Genomic DNA, 19,676 nt, shown 5'->3' with positions numbered 1-19,676 from the left:
CTTTTGAGTCTGGCCTCTTCAAGTTAGCAAAACACATTCATCTATGTTGTCACCTGTATTGACAGTTCTCCCCTCTCCTCACCCCCTTTTTTTGTTTTAGCTGAGTAGTATTTCACTGTATGGATATGACAGCATGTGTTTATTATCCATTCACCAGTTCAGGGACATTTGGACTGTTTCCACTTTGGGCAATTATGAATAAAGTCACTATAAACACTGTGCACAGGTTTTTGTGTAAACATAAGTTTTCATTTCTCTTGGGCAATTACCGAGAATAGGATTTCTGAGTTGTATGTGTATATTTAACTTTATAGGAAACTACCAGTATGTTTTCTAAAGTGGTTGTGCCATTTTGCACTCCAACCAATTTTTTTTTCTGCTTATGACATCCTACCTGGTTTTCCAATATTGCCATGTTTTACTTCTAAATTTTTTTCTTGTGTTATTTTATGGGATTTTCAGAAGACTGGGAAAATGATACCAAAATATTTTAAGTAGCATATTATGTTTATTAACTATTTGTAGTGACTAATTTTTAAAATTTATCTCCCCCTTTCGTGATTGGGGTCTTGATGTTTGTCTTAATTTCAATAATGTTTTAGCGATTACTATGCCTGTTATTTTGCTATAAAAATTTCCCCATATCTTGCCATATTTTAATGTACATGATTTTTAAAATAAGGACAGAGTACATAATGCTTTAGTAAATGATTCCACAATCATATACAGTAAACACGTTGGTTTGGGAGCATAATTCATTCTGGAAACATGCTTGTAATTCAAAGCACTTGTATATAAAAGCAGATTTCAAGAACCATTGGCTCAGTTGTGATCATGTGATGTTCAGTATCACATACTATTTGTATTACAAGACACCGTTCCTTTATCAAGTTAAAATTTATTAGAAATGGGGGAATCTTGGGGTTCAGTCCATTAAGTGGCTGACTTTGGCTCAGGTCACGATCTCAGGGTTTGTGAGTTTGAGCCCCACATGGGACTCTCTGCTGTCAGTGAGGAGCCTGCTTGGGATTCTCTCTTTCTCTCTCTGTCCCTCCCCGTGCCCTCTCTGTCAAAAGTGAATAAATAAATAAATTTTTTTAATTTGTAAGAAATGTCTGCTTGCCTTGCAGAATACTTCCAGAGCAAGTTACTCGCAATCCAAGGTTTTACTGTTTTGGGTACTCACAATGTGCTAGTCACGGGACTATATTCTGAAAGTAACTAATAGTTTGTATCGTCTTTTATCATTTTAAAGTGCTTTCATATAAATTATTTAATTCTATGTAAGTTAAGCTGATTTTAAGTGGCTAAGAGGTGGAGAAAGCTGGAGAAAGAGGTAAAAATGTGTGAGGGAGAGGTTGGGAAGTGGAGAAAAGAAGGACATTCATGAGTACTATGTTGGGTAGCCATGTTCGTCCCACCCTGAAATTCCCTTGGGAGTCTTTAAGATACACCTTCACATATTTTTATAGTCTTTTGAAATGCTAATTAACTTCTTACCTACTTTTTACAACTAGTGGAATTTTACGTTGGGCCACACTACCAATAGGGAAAGACATCTTAGATAAAATAGAAGTAGGTATGGAAAGGCAAACTTTGTCAAGTTTCTCCTTTCAGGAAAAGTATCTATTCTTGTAACAGGCCCAAAGTAAAGTTGGGTCATGCTGCTTTCTTCTACTCAGCTCAGATTTGTGGCATCTTGGTTGAACCGAGGCTCTGAATGAAGAGCTGATTACTAGGAAGATGTTGAAATAAAAACATAAAAACATCAAACTATTGGGGCGCCTGGGTGGCTCAGTCAGCTGAGCTTCCTATTTGGGCTCAGGTCATGATCTCATGGTTTGTGGGTTCGAGCCCCAAGTCGGGCTCTGTGCTAACAGCTCAGAACCTGGAATCTGCTTCAGATTGTGTGTCTCCCTCTCTGCCCCTTCCGCACTCGTACTCTGTCTCTCTTTCTTAAAAATAAACATTAAACAATTTTTAAAAATCATCAAATTATTGGTTACAAGTAGAACGCCCTGTATTTGTATAAGTATTATGATGCCTATTGCCAGAATACTAAATTTGTGCACATTATGTGAAGATAAGTGATTTTTAAAAAAATTTTTAATGCTTATTCATTTTTGAAAGAGAGAGAGAGTGTGAGCTGGGAAGGGGCAGAGAGAGAGGGAGACACAGAATCCGAAGCAGGCCCCAGGCCCTGAGCTGTCAGCACAGAGCCTGACACTTGGCTCGAACCCACAAACTGCGAGATCATGACCTGAACCGAAGTCAGATGCTTAACCAACTGAGCAACCAGGCGCCCCAAGATAAGTGGTTTTAATATAGGAAAACAGCTTATCAAGTCCTAAGGTAAAAATTCCATGGAAAGTGTTACCATTACTTGTATAAAAACAGATAGCATACTGCATTTCAAAACCTGGAGGACTTCATCTTCTTCACCCTCACTGCAAGCTGTTTTATGGTTACTTCTTTCATTCTTATATATATATTTAATTTTTTTATTATTTATTTACTTCTGAGAGAGAGAGAAAGAGACAGAGAGAGACGGAGCACAAGTGGGGCAGGGGCAGAGAGTGAAGGAGACACAGAGTCCGAAGCAGGCTCCAGGGTCTGAGCCGTCAGCATAGAGCCCAAAGCAGGGCTCGAACCCACAGGCTGTGGGATCATGACCTGAGTTGAAGTTGGATGCTGAACCGACTGAGCCACCCGGATGCCCCTATTTTTTTTTTAATACACAAATGCTCCAACAGCAATATTATTCACAACAGCCAAGAGGTAGAAGCCACCCAATGTCCACTGGCAGATGAATGGATAGATAAAATGTGGTATATACATACACACAATAGAATATTATTTGGCCTTAAAAAGGAAGGAAATCTTGTCCCATGTTACAATATGGATAAAACTTGAGGACATTATGTTAAGTGAAATAAGCCAGTCATAAAAAGACAAATACTGTATGATTTTACTTATAGAAGTTGTACCCCTCTATTTCCTAGCTGTGGAGACGGGACAGGATTTGGCTGAATCAGTTCCTCCCAGCAGGATGTCAGTTTAGCTACAAGAGAAGGAGACTAAAATCTAAGAGCACAGTGGGACAGAGGGCACAGCAGGGATAATCAATAAAAATATAATTATGATAATAATATCCAATGGTCTGCTTTAATGATATTTAAACATATGAATGTATCATATATGGGTGGTTATTTTTATTATATAGTCATTCCTTCAAGAAAGGATTAACTGCAAGATTTTTTTTTAAGGAGCTTTCATGGTGTATATTATCTTTTAAAATTTTAAAGTATTCTCAAACTTACAGCAAAGTTGCAGTAACAGTACAAAAAGCTCCCATTTGCCTTTCCCTTACAGAGGGCATTCAAGTTTTGCCAATTATCCCATTATATCCTTTATAGCAAGAGGACTCAACCCAGGAGCATGTATTTACTCAGCTCTCTTCTCCAATCTAGAACAGTTCTTCAGCCCTCCCTTGACCTTCATGTTCTAAGATCATCGGGCTAACTGTATTTTTTCCCAGCATTGCCCCACATTTCCAGTTCCCCGTGTTCTTCTAGAGCTCTGTCTCTTAATCCAGACAAACTCTGTGCCTCAGTCCATGAATAGAAGTAGACCTGTGTTACTTATGAGGCTGGGGTAGAAAAAGCCATATAATCTTCTATTTGGCTCTCTTTCACACACAGACACATACACACATTCCCTGGGAAGTCCTGAGATCATGTATAGGATATCCAGTTACTCTGAGGCTGTGGTGATGAAGAGACCATAGAGAGGTAGAGATTTCAGATGGGCTGCAGCCATTCCAGCCCTCAGCTGTTTGAATCTTCGAGATCAGGTGTCATGGATGTGAGTGTGCAAAAGTCTTCATGTGATTCTAGCTCTCAGCCTTTGAGCCACACTAGCTAAGGCCTAGTGGAGCCAGGCTCTGGGCTGTATCAGCTGATACCTTAGGATGGAGAAGAGTTGTCCCTGCTGAACCTTGTTCAAATTGTAGCAAAGTAGTGTTGTTTTAAACCACCAGGTTTTCGGGTGTTTGTTGCAAGCCATTAGATAACTGGAACACTTGTAGACCCGTTATCTTGTGGAATGTACCTATATTTGGGTTTGCCTGATGTTTACTCACAGTTGGGTTATGATGTCCATTTGTTCCACTACCGTTGATGTTAACTTTGATCACTTGAGAAAGGATGTGCCTTCAGTTTTGTCCATAATAAAGTTATTTTTTCCTGTATAATTATTATTTTGTAGAGATCTACTTTGAGACAATGTAAATAAAACCTGTTTGTGACCCATCTTTCATCCATAAGTTTTACCATCCACTGATGTTTCTTGACTGAATTTATTATTTCTATGAGGGTTGCAATATGATAACTTTATAATTCAATTATTCTTTTGAGTTTTATTAGTTGACATTCTATTTATCACAAGGGTTTTCTATTTAATCATTCGTTTATTTATATCATCAGAGACTGATGGGCTCATAATTTAATCAATGGGTATAATTTGTTTACTGTCACTATTTTGATACATTGTCTCAGATTTGGCTAGCAAAGTCCTTTCAAACTGACTTCCCCCAAACTGACATGTCCCCATTATTCTCTGAACACTTCCTCACTTCCTGACACAAAAAAGATGTTCCTGGTCATCCTGTCCCTGCTTTGATCCTAAATTAACCTTTTCTCCAAGAAGACCTGGTTCTTGTGGGAGAATAGTATTTAGAAACCGCTATCTAGAGGCTAGGTTTGCTTGTTGCTACTGGTGGATACTGCTTCCAGGTTTTTTCTGTGCACAGAGACAAGTAAATACAGTAGAGGGTGGTGAGTACTAATGAAAGGGATATGAGAGCACAAAAAGGAAGAGACATCTAACCCAAGCCTTCATAGTTTTGGGAGGGGAACAGAAATATTCTAGACAGAAGATATTTATGCGCAAAAGGCCTGAGTCAAGAGAGAACATGTCTTGTTTAAGGAACTAAAGCAGTTTAATATGGCTAGAGTAGAGTGAGGTGGCATTGGTAAGAGAGCAGGATACAGTCAACAGGGGCTAGCCAAGTCTCCAAGGACAAAATAATGTTAGAAGTTTTAAGTTTATCCTGAGAGCAATGGTGAACTATTAAGAAGATTCTGAGCAAGGGATATATGATTAAAAATCACTTTAGAACAGTTGGAGCATCTGAGTGGCTCAGTCCGTTGAATGTCTAACTCTTGATTTTGGCTGAGGTCGTGATCTCATGATTTGTGAGTTTGAGCCCCACATTGGGCTCTGCAATGATGGTGTGGAGCCTGCTTGTGATTCTCTCCCTTTCTCTCTCTGCCCCTCCCCTTCTCTCACTCTATCTCAAAATTTAAAAAAATTAAAACAAATTAAAATAAAAAATCATTTTAGAACAGTTGTCTTCAATAAAAAAACCCCTCACATTCCACCCTAAAAGGATTTTGAAAAACAATGTACTTCCTTCCACATTTTAAGTTGGCATCTAATATTTTTCATGAGTTTAAAAGTTAATCGTTTAATTTTTATTTATTTATTTATTAAATATTTATTTTTGAGAAAGAGTGTGCACACGAGCAGAGGAGGGGCAGAGAGAGAGAGGGGGATAGAGAATGTGGAGCAGGCTGACAGCCGTGATCCCCATGCGTGGCTCAAACTCACAAACTATGAGATCATGACCTGAACTGAAGTCAGACTCTCAACTGACTGATCCACGCATGTGCCCCTAAAAGTTAATTTTTTTTAATGGGAGGTTTAAAATATCTTACATTTTGAAAGATGAAATGACCTTGGATTGTACCTGAAATAAGTATTTTATGATACGATACTCGCCAAATCTGAAAAGTCATGTAAAATTTCTATCTGTGGATTTTATCCAATGTTATTACCTTAAAAAATGGCTCCAGAAACCACAAAATTACATTTGTAAGTATTAGGATCACTCATTTATGTTGCCTAAGTTGTCCCGTCCCCCCCCCTCCCCCTCCCCCCCCCACCCCCACCCCGGACAAAACTATGTATGAGACAGGTGAAGTTCTTGTAGGTTTCAGATGCTTCAATTACTCATTAAAAGGTTTTCAGACTTCCCTTCCAGCAAAGATAGAGGAACAGGAACTGGATTTACTCTCCTGCTGGAACAACAACAGCAACAACAACAAGAATTCAGACAAAATATATGAAGCAATGGTTTCAAAATACTGGATATCAAGCATCAAAGGACAGTGACCCGTGAGAGACAAGAAACAAAAGAGATGAGCCCTTCAGTTTCCCCAGCTACTGCCTTGATAATCTCTAAATTATAGATATAACTGTATTAATTAATAATCATGTAAAGTGTGAATGATCTAAATACTCCAATGAAAAGAAATGAGCAGATCAGACAATAAAAGCCAGACCCAATTATTTGCTGCCCATAAGAAACACTTTAAACATAAATACAAAAACAGGTTAAAGAGTTGCAAAAGATACCACGTCAACAATGAGTCAAGAAAGCAGGCATGCTTTTAATTGTATTTTTTTTTTTTCATTTGTTTTTTAGGTAAGCTCTAGGCCCAGTATGGGGCTTGAACTCACAACCCTGAGATCAAGAGTCTCATTCTGACTGAGCCAGCCAGGCACCCCAGGCATGCTATTTTAATATTGGACAAAGTAAATGTCAGAGTAAAGAATATTACCAGGGATAAAGAACGTCATTTCATAATGATAAAGTGGTCAATAACAATTTAAACATTTATGACCCTAACAACAGAGTTTCAAAATACATGAAGCAAAAACTGATGGAACTAAGAAGTTGATAAAAATCACAAGTGTAATTGGAGATTTTAGAACTCCTCTCTCAATAACTGATAGAACAAATAGAAAATCAAGAAGATAATAGTCTTGGTGCACCTGGTGGCTCAGTCAGTTAAGTGTATGACACTTGGTTTTAGCTCAGGTCATAATCTCGCAGTTCGTGAGTTCAAGCCCCACATCAGGCTCTACGCTGACAGTCTGGAGCCTGTTTGGTATTCTCTCTCTCTCCTCTCTCTCTGCCCCTTCTCTGCTTGTGCTCTCTCTCTATCTAAAAATAAATAAATAAACTTAAAAAAAGAATTTAATAGTCTTGGGCAATACTATCGAACAGCTTGACCTATTTGCCATTTATAGGACACTCTACATGACAACAGCAGAATACACATTCTTTTCAAGTACACAGAGAACATTCACCAAGATAGACTATATTCTAAGCCATAAAACAAACCTCAATAAATTTAAAAGGATTCAAATCATACAAAATATATTACAAAATATATTCTCTGACCACAATGGAATTAACTTAGAAGACAATAACAGATCTCTGAAAAATCCTCTAATGTTTGGAAATGGAATAACAGGCTTTTAGATAAGCCATGGGTCAAAGAAGAAATCAAAAGAGAAATTAGACACTATTTAGAACCAAATGAAAATTAAAATATCATATATAAGATTTTGTGGGATATCAGTAGAGCAGTTCTTCGGGAGAGACATAGAGCTACATATATTAGAAAAGAAGAAGAAAAAAGAAAAAGAAAAGATCTCAAATTGATGATCTCAGATTCCAACTTAGTAAAATAGGAAAAGAGCAAACTAAACACAAAGTAAGAAGAAGAAAGGAAATAATAAAGATTAAAGTGGAAATCAATGAAATAGAAAGCAGAAAGACAATAAACCTAAGAGCTGTTCTTCGAGAGGATTAATAAAATTGGTAAACTGCTATCTAACCAGACTGAGGAAAAGCAGAAAACAAAATTACCAGTATCAGGAATGAGAAATTTGACATCACTACAGAGTCTAGATATCAAAAGGATAATAAGAGAATATTGCAAATAACACTTTGCCTATGAATTTGACAACTTAGACAAAACTGACAAATTCCTTGAAAAACACAAAATGCCAAAGACCAATCAAGAAAAAATAACCTGAACAGCCCTAGGTCTTTTTAAAATTTTATTTGGTAGTTAAAAACCTTACTACCAAGAAAACTTCAGGCTCAGATGGCCTTATTGGTGAATTACACCAAACATGTAAGAAAGAAATAAAATGAATTCCACACCAACTCTTTTAGAAATAATAATTCTATGTAAAATTTCAGGGAGTGCCTGCGTGGCTCAGTCGGTTAAGTGTCTAACTCTTGGTTTCAGCTCAGGTCATGATCTCATGGTTCAGGATTCAAATGGCACATCTGGTTTCACACTGACAGTGTGGAGGCTGCTTGGGATTCTCTCTGCCATTCCCTGCTTGCATTGTCTCTGTCTCTCTCAAAATAAACAAATAAACTCGGGGTGCCTGGGTGGCTCAGTGTGGGTTAAGAGTCTGACTTCAGCTGAGGTCATGATCTGAGTTCAAGCCCCGTGTTGGGCTCTGTGCTGACAGCTGAGAGCCTGGAGCCTGCTTCAGATTCTGTGTCTCCCTCTCTCTCTGCCCCTTCCCCACTCACACTCCATCTCTCTCTGTCTCTCAAAAATGAATAAATGCTAAAAAAAAAATTAAAAATAAATAAAATTCTACACAAACTTTCAACCTTATTCTCTGAGGCCAGCATTACCCTGATACCAAATCCAAAGACATTAAAAGAAAGCTACAAGCTAATATTCTTCTTTAAAATAGATACAAAAATTTGAAATCAAGATTTAACAAATCCAATACATAAAAAGGAAAATATATCATGATTCCTTCAAACTTGTCCCAAGAATATAGGGCTGGTTTGACATTTACAAATCAGCTCATCAATGTAATTTACCACATAAACTGAAAAAAGGCATATAATAATCTCAGCAGACACAGAAAAAGCATTTGACAACATCCATTCCTGATCAAAACTCTCAGCAAAACAGGAACAGAGGGGAACCTCCTCAACTTGGTGAAGGCTATCTATGAAAAACCTACAACTTATGGGTGAAAGACTGAATGTTTTCCCTCTAATATCATAGTTCCAGTGAGATTGGGCACAGACATTTGGGAAGTTTTGTTTTGGAATTGTTGATTTTGGGGCCCAAAATGCCATTGAACATCTAACTAGGGATTTACAGGGTAATATGGATCTGGAGCTCAGAAGAGAGAGCTGTTATAGAGCCTATTAAAAGATATTTTAAAACGAATTTATATTTTTAAAAACCCCAGAGAAACAAGGTGAAAAGTTAAGATGAGAAGAGGGTTAGGAATGGAAATATTGAAGAAAAGCAACACTGAAGCCTTCTCCTGTAGGAAGATATAGGAAGAGGGGCAAGAAAAGGTGACCAAAAGAGGATGAGCTAGCCTTAAAAAAAAAAAAAAGTGACCAAGAACAATCTTACAGGTGAAAAGACACCTCTAATGGTGTGTCTGTAAGAGAAATCCAATTTCAAGAAATAGGGAGGGGTCAAGTCAAAAGTTGCAGAGGACCTTAAGATTTAAGGATTGTGGTACATGCTGATATGCTTAGCCATAAACACAGGTGACCATCAGAACATATTTAAAATAGGCATTATCTAGTATAGATGGGCTTTAGCCAATCCTTAATACTGGCACATCATATTACATTCCATTCCATTCTGGGTCAATATTGATGCAACTGAGTCTTTCCTATTGGTTACTACACCGTTCTCTTACTACACGGTAGGTTCATACGGACCTACCAAGAGAGCCCAGTATCCATGGCTTTAGAAAGTTCAAGTATCCATTTTTCAACTCAAAAAAGGGTAAGTGAAATACTTTCGTTGACTCCAAGGCCTGATAAGATTTGGGGCCTTTTGTTCCTGAAACTAATAAACCGTCTATCCTTTCCCAGATCAGGTACCCCTTACCTCCTATAATGAGAGGCAGAGAAGAACATTATCTCACCGAGCCTCATTTTTTTTTTTTATTAGTAAAAAATGTATAAGAACATAAATCCGACCTCAGTACTTTCGTGGAATTGGTTAGAATAAAATGGAGGTTTCGTAAATCAGGGTTGTCTTATTCAGGCTTCTTGACACCTGGACTAGAGCCTGACACATAGCATGAGCTCAGCAAATGGCTGTATTGTAATAATTGAATATTTGTTAGAAGGCTTTGTTAATCTGGAAGCTGTTCCAAGTGTTACTTATTCTCCAACCCCGATTTAGGCTCCCAGGTGACCAAATTTAAACAACTCCTCTTGATGGGTGCTAAGGAGTAGCTGGAAGGACTATAGCCCCCTCCCCAGAATAAATAAAAACATTGGAGGCTGTGCAAACAGAACTTCGTGGCCAGTTCCCTGGCCCACCATCCCACCAGATTGCCGCTCCCAAACCTCTTCCTTTTGAAAACCTGCACCCGTTGTAGAACTTTTGGGACCCTATGTGAGCAAGTCTCGCTTTGATGTCTCTGGAGATGTTACCACAAAACTCTTCATAGTAGCCTTGGCCTCTTCAACGTCCCTCAACTTGAGATACGGCCGCGAAAACGGCTAAGAGCTCCCCCAGGGGCCCAGCCCTCGGGAGGCTTCTTAGTCCGCGCCCCCAGCCTCTCACAGTGGTTAAAGGATGCCGGCAGGCAGGCCTACGAAGAGCTCTCCGAGGCTTAGGGTTTTCTCGGAGGTGGACCTTGGGGGCGAAGGTGGGGCTGCCCGCCAAGGGCCCCTCCTCCCGCGGCCCGTTGCCCGGTGCGGGGGCGGGAAGGGCGGAGCCGGGCTGTTAGCTGCGGGCTCCTCCTCCCAAGGGCAGGCCAGGGGAGGCGGAGGCGGGGCAGGTTCCTAAATGGGGCGGACTTTGGCGGCGGAGGCGGGGCCAGACGCCGCGGGCACTTCTTCCCTTGGGCGGGCAGGCCGGAGAAGCGGTGGTTTTCTTTTCCCGGGGGCGGGCCTCGGCGGCGCGAACGGACCTGGGGGCGGGGCCGGGCCCCGAAGGCCCCTCCTTCCGAGGCGGGCTTGTTTGGCCGTGGCGGCAGCTGCGGGGTGTCCGCGGTTTGGCTGCCTAGCCAAACGGGCTCTGGCTCCTCCCAGTGGCCGGCCGGGGCGGAAGCAGGAGGCGGGGGCAGCGTGCGCGCTGCTGGTCTCCTCTCCCGCGGCGCTGGGGCCCGCGTTCCGCGGCTGCTGCTCGATTCGGCGCCTCGCAGTCGGCCAGCTCCTCTCGGCCCCCACCGGCTTCTGGACCAGGCCTCCTTCTCAAGCCCCTGCCCGCGGCGTCGACCCCGCCAGCCCTCTACCGCCCCGTCTCATAGTGTGGCCACCGCTGCCGCGGCCCCAGCCCCGATGGCTCTGTGCAACGGAGACTCCAAGGTCAGTCTTTCGCGTGGGGGTCCCTGCCTCACCGCTTCCGGGCGCAGGCGAGGCTCCGGGGCCGGGGAACCACCGCTCGACCCCCCCTCCCCCCAGCCCGTCAGCGCAGCCCTGCGGCCCGGGCAGCTGCGCGTCGGAGAGTCCTTGGTCGGGGCCTGTGGCATGTTTTCTCCTCGGGAGCGGCAGGTGCTTTGTTGATTTTGTCTGCGTGTCGGGGTTCCTGCGGCCGCCGGTCTTTGGGCGTCGGGGAGGGCGTCAGCCTCCCGCGGCCGCGCCGCTGGCCCCCGCCTCCCCCGCGCCGCTGTGGGGCTCAGAGCCTGGGGAGCGCGGCCGGAGGGTGGAGGTAGGGAGGCCAGCGGGTTGTGCGTGTTTGCTTCCTCAGCCCTCACCCTCGTCCCTTCGAGAGGCTGGGGGCCTTTTGTGGATCTCCGGGGACCCGCCGAAGGCAGGGCAGGGTCGGGGCCTCGCGTGCGGCTTTCGAGCCGTGCCGGCCTCCCGTCTTCCCGCCACCCCATTTCCCGCCTGCCTTCGGTGGGGCCCTCCCCGTACCCTAACGCCGGCCTTGGGGTCCGCGGCGGCGAGGCCGCGTGACTGCGGCTCCCCTCGCCTCCCCCCTCCTCCGGTCCTGGTCCCCAGGTCAGTCCCTGGTCAGGGCCCAGGGCCCCTCACTCCGCTGCCCTCCCCACCCCCCCCATCCTCCGAGGGCTGGAGCGTGAGTCTAACCCCGCCCCCAGTCGCTGGCTGCTTTTACTCGTTTGTTGGCGGTGGATCCCCCTCCCCGCGGTGCGGATCCCTCTCCGGGACGCGAGCCGCGGCCGCCACCGCCGAGGGCTGGAGAAGTGGGGAATCCCGGCGTGCTGGAAAAGTTGCTAACTCGATGTGGGGAGAGCACGTTTGGGCCGCCGCTGCGCTTCTCGTCACCTCCAACTCACTTTTGTCTTTAGACCTCTTCGTCCGTCTCGCTTCTGAAATTGAGCACCTTTGCTTTCACTTCTGTATTAAAATTTTCGTTGGCTTGGCGTTCTTTCAGACCCTTACAAAGTCGTTTTTGTCAGCGGGAAACTGCAGTTTTGAATTGGGATTAACTTGAGCAAGATGTACCTCCTGTATGCTGTTTAGAGCCTCGCTTTGAGAAATTACTTTAAATTTCATTCGGGTGTGTGGGATTTTAAAAGTCAGGTGGGAATTGGTGTTCTAAGTCAGATAGTAGTGCCTTACTCATGGTATTCTGTTTCCAAGGTGGTGCCTAAGTGTCACTTGCTAGTAGGTCCTTTTTTGCTAATGATTGCTTAGTTCCTCGTAAACATTCAAAAACTATTTGTTGAGCAAATGAGAAGAGATAGTAAGGTAGCGATATGCGCTTTTAAACCAAGGAAACTGATGCTTAGACTCCGTGAAGCTCTTGTCTCAGGATTATGAAGGTAAATGAAGACCCTGAAATAGTTTCAGACCTCAGAAGCGAATGTAAACCTCATTGTACACCTCTTTACACTCTGTACATTTGCAAAGCATTTTTCTTCTCTCTTTTGAGACTTATAACTTAGCTTTGTGCTCATAGAAGAAATGACTGTACCAACAGAACTGAAACCTAATTTACAGACTTTGAAAAATATGTAGTGGTATAAGAGTATTTTCACGAAATTAACTGGCAGCAGGAAGTTAAAGGTTCAGTTTCCAATTTATTTGTCTCAGGAGTATGGAACATAAACTTTTTTTCTAGTTGACACTTTGGTTTAACTTGCATTTTAAAGAGAGTCTTGATCAATTTGATGTATTTGAGCTTCAAGTGAACTGCTGATTTTTTTTAAATTTCAAGGTCCTTTATGTTTTATAGCATACTCATGTGTATTTTTATTTTGGACTAATAGATGTGAACCGGATTGGAAACATTTTCAGGAGGAGCCATCAGGGAAATAATATACTTCATTAAATATATTATTATTTCATGTATGAGTAAGGAGAAAAAAAACCCCTACAATTAAAACATGATATGTCATTGACATCGTATTGACAAGTAAAGAGATGTACAAGTAAAGTAGGTGAAATGAGATATTTCTAAGAGGTCTGTCTGGAAATCTGAGTAGGTATCTCTTTTCTATAGTTTACTCCTGAATTACTCTTCTCTGGAGTGAAATACAAGTACTGGCCTCAAGCTTTGGCCGCAAGCTTACTTTGCGCATAGATTGTGTTTCTGACGATTGTATGTAAATCCTGGTTCATAAATTAAAGAGGCGATTTCAATTTCTATCCTGGCACATTTCAATTTGTATCAGGATTTTCTTTCTTTCTTTCTTTCTTTCTTTCTTTCTTTCTTCCTTCCTTCCTTCCTTCCTTCCTTCCTTCCTTCCTTCCTTCCTTCCTTTCTTTCTTTCTTTCTGTAATCTCTATACTCACTGTGGAGCTCAAAACCCCTAGAAAAACCTGGAGATCAAGAGTTGCAAGCTCTACTGACTGAGCCAGCTGTAGGCGCCCCTGTATCAGGATTTTCTAAAATGACATTTTTGTGTGATAGAAATCAGGGAGAGACCTAAAATCTGTAAAAGCATTTGGGCTGAATGGTTAACCACCTAAAGCAGAGGTTATTGTTTTCTTGGTTAAGGAGTTGACATAATGTTATTTAATTAAGAAGTTAAGATCATATTTAATAATGTCTTTAAAAACTTTTTACAGCTACTTGATGTTGTATATGAATTGTATATAGGTCAAGTATGAGACATAGTAACTATTTTCTGTTTTACTGAGGCAGGATTATCAGAATATTGTTCTTTGGACTCCGTGTCAGGTTTCCCTTTTTTTTTTTTTTTTTGCCTTATCTAAGCCTCAGACTCTTGGTTCCAGTAGAGGTGGGACCTGCTCCATCACCTTTCCTAACATGTTGACTAGGGTAATCATACTTGAATTAATGTGTTTTTAAAGTTGATTGCATGTGATACAGAATCTTTAATGACATCTAATGTTAAACTTTTTTTTTATTTAAAAAAAATTTTTTTAATGTTTATTTATTTTTGAGAGAGAGAGAGAGAGACAGAGCTCCAGAGGCAGAGGGGCAGAGAGAGAAGGAGACACAGAATCAAAGCAGCTCCAGGTTCTGAGCTATCAGCACAGAGCCCGACGCAGGGCTCGAACTCACGAACCGTGAGATCATGACCTGAGCTGAAGTCAGCCGCGTAACCGACTGAGCTACCCAGGCGCCCCTAATGTTAAACTTTTAAATTTGGCATTTCTAAATTTAAGTTTTTGAATTGAGTTGAAAGATGATGAGATTTTTTACCTGGGACGCATTGACAACTGTCCTTTTATGATAATCCTATATAGTATATATTTTTTTGAAAGGTCAAAGATGATTTTTTTTGCCTGAGATTTTAAAATATTTGTGAAGATGCTCATCTAGAATGTAAGAGCTGTTACAAAAGGAATAGTTTTTATTATTTCCTGTCGTTAGACATGGAAGGTTTTGAGACTTGGAAGGTTTTGAAATTCCTCCAGGAACCTCAGATAGCCTTGTCTTTAGCGAGGCCAACTTGTTACGTAAGGTAGATGATTGTCTTTTAAGAATTTTTTAAAGATGTAGACTTGTCTTATACTCGTTCAAATGTATTTGATACTTTTTAAAAGGCTATTTAATGAATTATATTCCAAAGGATGCTGTTTGAAGTAAAGAATAATTATTTGCTATACAGAACAATAAAATGTATCTCTGTTATGATGCTTAAATTGTCTTCATGTTTCCTTCTAACCTAAACTCTGTTAGATGCTCAAGATGAATGAAGTCCTCAGGGATAAAACAATTCTGAAGCACTTTGTGAATCAATGGAAAAGTAGTCTCATAGAATTTGAGTATTTGTATAGCATATATAATTCTGGGTTGTGTAGAATAGAATGCTATTTTTTTCATGCATTTTGTAGAATAGAGACATTTCTGTATTTGCTTAAGAATCACAGTGGTTCAGAGGCGCCTGGGTGGCTCAGTCGGTTAGGCCTCCGACTTCGGCTCAGGTCATGATCTCGCCGTCCGTGAGTTGGAGCCCCGTGTCAGGCTCTGGGCTGACAGCTCAGAGCCTGGAGCCTGTTTCAGATTCTGTGTCTCCCTCTCTCTCTCTGCCCCTCCCCTGTTCATGCTGTCTCTCTCTGTCTCAAAAATAAGTAAACATTAAAAAAAAAAAAATTAAAAAAAAAATCACAGTGGTTCAAAAAAACAGCTTTACTATAGTAATAATGTGATAGTTGGTTTTCTTCTTTTTTTAATTTTTTTAATGTTTATTCATTTTTGAGAGAGAAAGAGACAGAGCCTGAGCAGGGGAGGGGCAGAGAGAGAGAGAGGGAGACACAGAACTCGAAGCAGGTTCCAGGCTCTATGCTGTCAGCATAGAGTCTGACATGGGGCTCGAACTCCTGAACTGTGAGATCATGACCCAAGTCCAAGCCAGACCCTCAACTGACTGAGCCACCCAGGCGCCCCTATTAGTTGGTTTTCTTATTGGTGGGCTCTTGCCATGGCTTCAGGTTCATGGTTTGAGGATTAAGGACATGGTTATATAGTTATGTCTGTACATTCCCTGATATAGGCCTTTATAATGTGATAGGAAGTAAGGTGTTTGGTTATAATAGTGTGACCATATATTCTCTTTGTCTAAACTGGGGCGTATAACGACATAAAAGAACATAAAAGAAGTTGCTGAAAATAAATTTGTAATTGCTGTAAAATGAAATATTACCAAACAAAAAGTTTGGATTCATGCAATATAGTAAATAAATGGCAAAACTCCTGTAGCAAGAATGCTCAGATTACTGTCTGAACATTATGTGCAGGAACACACGACATCTCTTTTTTGCATATACTTTACAAACACCTTATTCACATTTCCCATTGACCTAGTGGATGGTGGCCTACAGGTTTGGAGCATCTTGCAAGCTGAGCAGTGGCTGTGTGGCACAACTGAGCACTCAAGACTGGATAGAGTTAGCTATCCCTAGTTGCCGAGGGTCCAAGTGTACTTCATTTTATCAGAAATGGATAAAAAAATGGGTTATCAGATTGAACCTGAAGTTAGAAGTGAGAACTGTATATTGCACCTGCACTCTATGCAGAACTAGACAAAACCATGTCAGAAGGTGGAAATATAAAGTGAAAGTATAATAAACCCATCTGATGTTACTTAAATGCAGCTATTCATAAGCATATGTGTAAAACTGAAGAATATGTTAAGCTGGGTGGGGTGTTGGAATAACAGGTGTAAATTAGGATCCTTCTGGGCAAACTGCCATATGGTCACTTCAGTTATAGAGCACATATTGTCCTGAGTCTGGATCTTGATTTCACAGTGACAGGTATTTAAAATTTGGCTAAAATTTAATCCTAATATATATATCAGAGTAGTTATTTTTGAGTTAATAAAATTCTGAGTTATGAAAATTCTTAAAAATTGAGTGTCAAATTGCTTGTTTTCTAAAAGATGAGAACCAGCAGTGTTGAAACTGACCAAAAGGTAAAATAATCTGCTCTAATCTACCATAACAGATATTTCCCAAACTTTTAAAGCTGCCTGGACTTGCAAAATTCTGTTATTCCTGTTTGTCACCAGGAGAATAGAATCCTTTTTCTGTCTTAAAACTTACAGAGATCTATGTAAATTTAAGACACCCTCACCTTGTCTATAATTTGGAGAACTAGTCTTAGTAATTCTTCTCCTCTGAGTCTCATTATGAATATAAATTTAAGACTCCAGAATTCTAAAATGCTGCTTTGGACACATTTTGGATGAACAATCCCAAATTAATTTGGGAAAATTTAGATGAATATAAAAATACAGATAAATCATTGTTTTGATGTGTTCATTGGTAATAGTGAAACTTTTTATGCTGTGATTTTTCCTTTAACTTAAAAAAAATTTTTTTTAATGTTTATTTTTTTTTTGAGAGAGCATGAGCGGGGGAGGAGCAGAGAGAGAGGGAGCCACAGAATCTGAAGCAGGCTCCAGGCTCTGAGGTGTTAGCACAGAGCCGGATGCAGGGCTTGAACTCACAAACTGTGAGATCATGACCTGAGCCAAAGTTCGATGGTTGACCGACTGAGCCACCCAGGTGCCCCTTCCTCCTTTAACGTTTTTTTTTCCTTTAACATTTTATGAAAAATTTTCAAGCTAACAAGTTAGAAGAAATTTTAGTCACCATTTAGGCATACACCTAGATTCTACTCTTCACTTTTATTAAAACAGTTTTATTGAGATATAATTCATATACCATAAAATTGTGCCAATATAAAGGGCACAATTCAGTGGTTTTTAGTATATTCACAGATTTGTATGACCGTCGTCACCACAGTCAATTTTGGAACATTCTCATCACCCCCAAAAAACATCCTGTAGCTTTTAGCAATCAGCCCTCCTTTGGCCATCTGCCTTTTTTCCCCAATGCTAGACAGCTACTAATCTTTTTTGTCTGTATAAGATTTGCCTTTCTGAACATTATATATGACTAGAATCTTAAAATATGTAGTCTTTTGTGACTGGTTTCTTTTAGTGTAATGCCTTCAAAGTTCATCTGTCTTATAGCATGTGTTAAGTACCTTATTCTTTTTTGTTACCAAATAATGTTCCATTGTATGGATATACCACCTTTTATACATTCATCAGTTGATGGACACTCTTGATATTATACATAATGGTTCTATGAATATTCCTGTACAAGTGTTTGTGTAGCCATAAGTTTTCATTTCTTTTGGATGTGTACTGGGGTGGAATTGCTGGGTCATATAGTAATTCTGTGTCTAACCTTTTGGTGAACTGTCAGACTTTTCCAAAGTGGCTGCAGTATTTTCTATTTTCTGTCAGTAGTGCATGAGGTTCTAATTTCCCCACATTTTTACCAACACTTGTCTTTTGGATTATAGCCATCATAGTGGGTGTGAAGTGGTATTTCATTATGATTTAGATTTGCATTTCCCTAATGACTGACGATGTTGAACATCTTTCCATGTGCTTATTGTCCATTTGTATATTTTCTTTGGAGAAATGTCTGTTCAGATCATTTGCCTGTTTTTGAAAGTAGGTTACTTGTCTTTTTGTTGAGTTGTAAGAGCTCTTTATTCTAGTGACAAGTCTCTTATCAGAAATATGCTTTGCAGATATTTTCTGCCATCCTCTGGATTTTTACTTTTTTAATGGTGTCCTCTGATACATAAAAGCTTATAATTTTGATGAAGTTCAACTTATTTATTTCCTTTTGTCACTTTAGCTTTTGGTATCTCACCTAAGGAACATTTCCTTTTTTTTTTTTTTTTTCCTTCAAGTTTTTATTTAAATTCATTAATTAACATATGGTGTATTACTAGTTTGGGGAATAGAATTTAGTAATTGGTCACTTAAATATAGCACCCAATGCTCATCACAACAAATGCCCTTCTTAATGCCCATCGCCCTACCCACCTCGCCTCCAGCAACCCTCAGTTTGTTCTCTATAGTCAAGAGTTTGTTTTATAGTTTGCCTCCGAAGAAGCATTTCCTAATGATCTTAAGTCTTGTGTAATTGCCTATGTTTTCTTCTAAAGCCTTTGTAGTTTTAGCTTTTACATTTAGGTCTTTGATCCGTTTTGTTGTGAGACTCTAAGTTATAATTTGGTGGAACATTTTCGTATTATTGCATTATCGTCATGAACTGTGAAATCTGTTCCTTCCAACTCCAACATCTGACTGAGTGAAATAAGGTACCAGATTTACAGCATTAGACTGAGCAGGTAACTTTTTAAAAAGTAATTAAAGGGAATTAGGAATAAAAGTATACATTTTTAATGGATGATTAATTGGATGCTTAATCCACTTAATAGATTTAATGTGATAGATTTTTGGTTTTGTAATGGAGTGATTCTTAGATTTGACTGAATGTTGGCCTTGTTTTTGACACCATGGCAGAGCCTGACCATCTGGTTCCCCCCCCCCCCCCCCCCCCCCGCCCCCCGCTGAAGTCTGAAGGTAAATAGTTGCTTATTGTAGCATTGTTTTTCAGTTTGTGGAGACAAATGGTTTGAAAAGGTCACTAATAGGTATTTTGTTTGGCTTGTTTTTATTGAGGCAAAACGTGCATAGTTGAAATACACAGGTCTTTAAGTGTACAATTTGAATTTTTTTAAATTTATTTTGAGAGAGAGCGAGCACAAGCAGGAGAGGGGCAGAGAGAGGAAGAATGACAATCCCAAGCAGGCTCTGTACTGTCAGCACATAGCCCAGCTTGGGGCTGAGACTCCCCAAACGTGAGACCTGAGCCGAAATCAGGAGTTGGGCGCTTGCTTAACTGACTGAGCCACCCATTTTGTTCAGTGTACAATTTGAATTTTGACACATACACACACACACACACACACAGACACACACACACGTATACATATACACACACAAACACACCCATGTAACCACTTCTCCAATCAAGATCTAAAACATTT

At 40.5% G+C, this 19,676-nt stretch overlaps 1 protein-coding gene across 2 annotated transcripts in view; it reads left to right on the top strand.

The window, feature by feature from the left end:
- Positions 1-9,603: 9,603 nt before the first annotated feature.
- The window catches only part of GMPS (guanine monophosphate synthase), a 79,737-nt gene continuing 69,664 nt past the window's right edge, over positions 9,604-19,676 (top strand). The window contains exon 1 of one of the 2 annotated variants that reach the window (XM_043595060.1): positions 9,604-9,704. In XM_043595060.1, the coding sequence (XP_043450995.1) occupies positions 9,660-9,704 (45 nt within the window). In that variant the 5' untranslated portion in view covers positions 9,604-9,659. Of the gene's footprint in view, positions 9,705-10,553; positions 11,243-19,676 lie in introns of those variants that run through there. The other variant, XM_043595059.1, reaches the window with a different exon arrangement.

Source organism: Prionailurus bengalensis, chromosome C2 (genome assembly GCF_016509475.1).
Source record: "Prionailurus bengalensis isolate Pbe53 chromosome C2, Fcat_Pben_1.1_paternal_pri, whole genome shotgun sequence".
NCBI lineage: Eukaryota > Metazoa > Chordata > Mammalia > Carnivora > Felidae > Prionailurus > Prionailurus bengalensis.
Note: the sequence above shows the minus strand (reverse complement) of the source record. Positions and strands in the feature narration are given on the sequence as shown.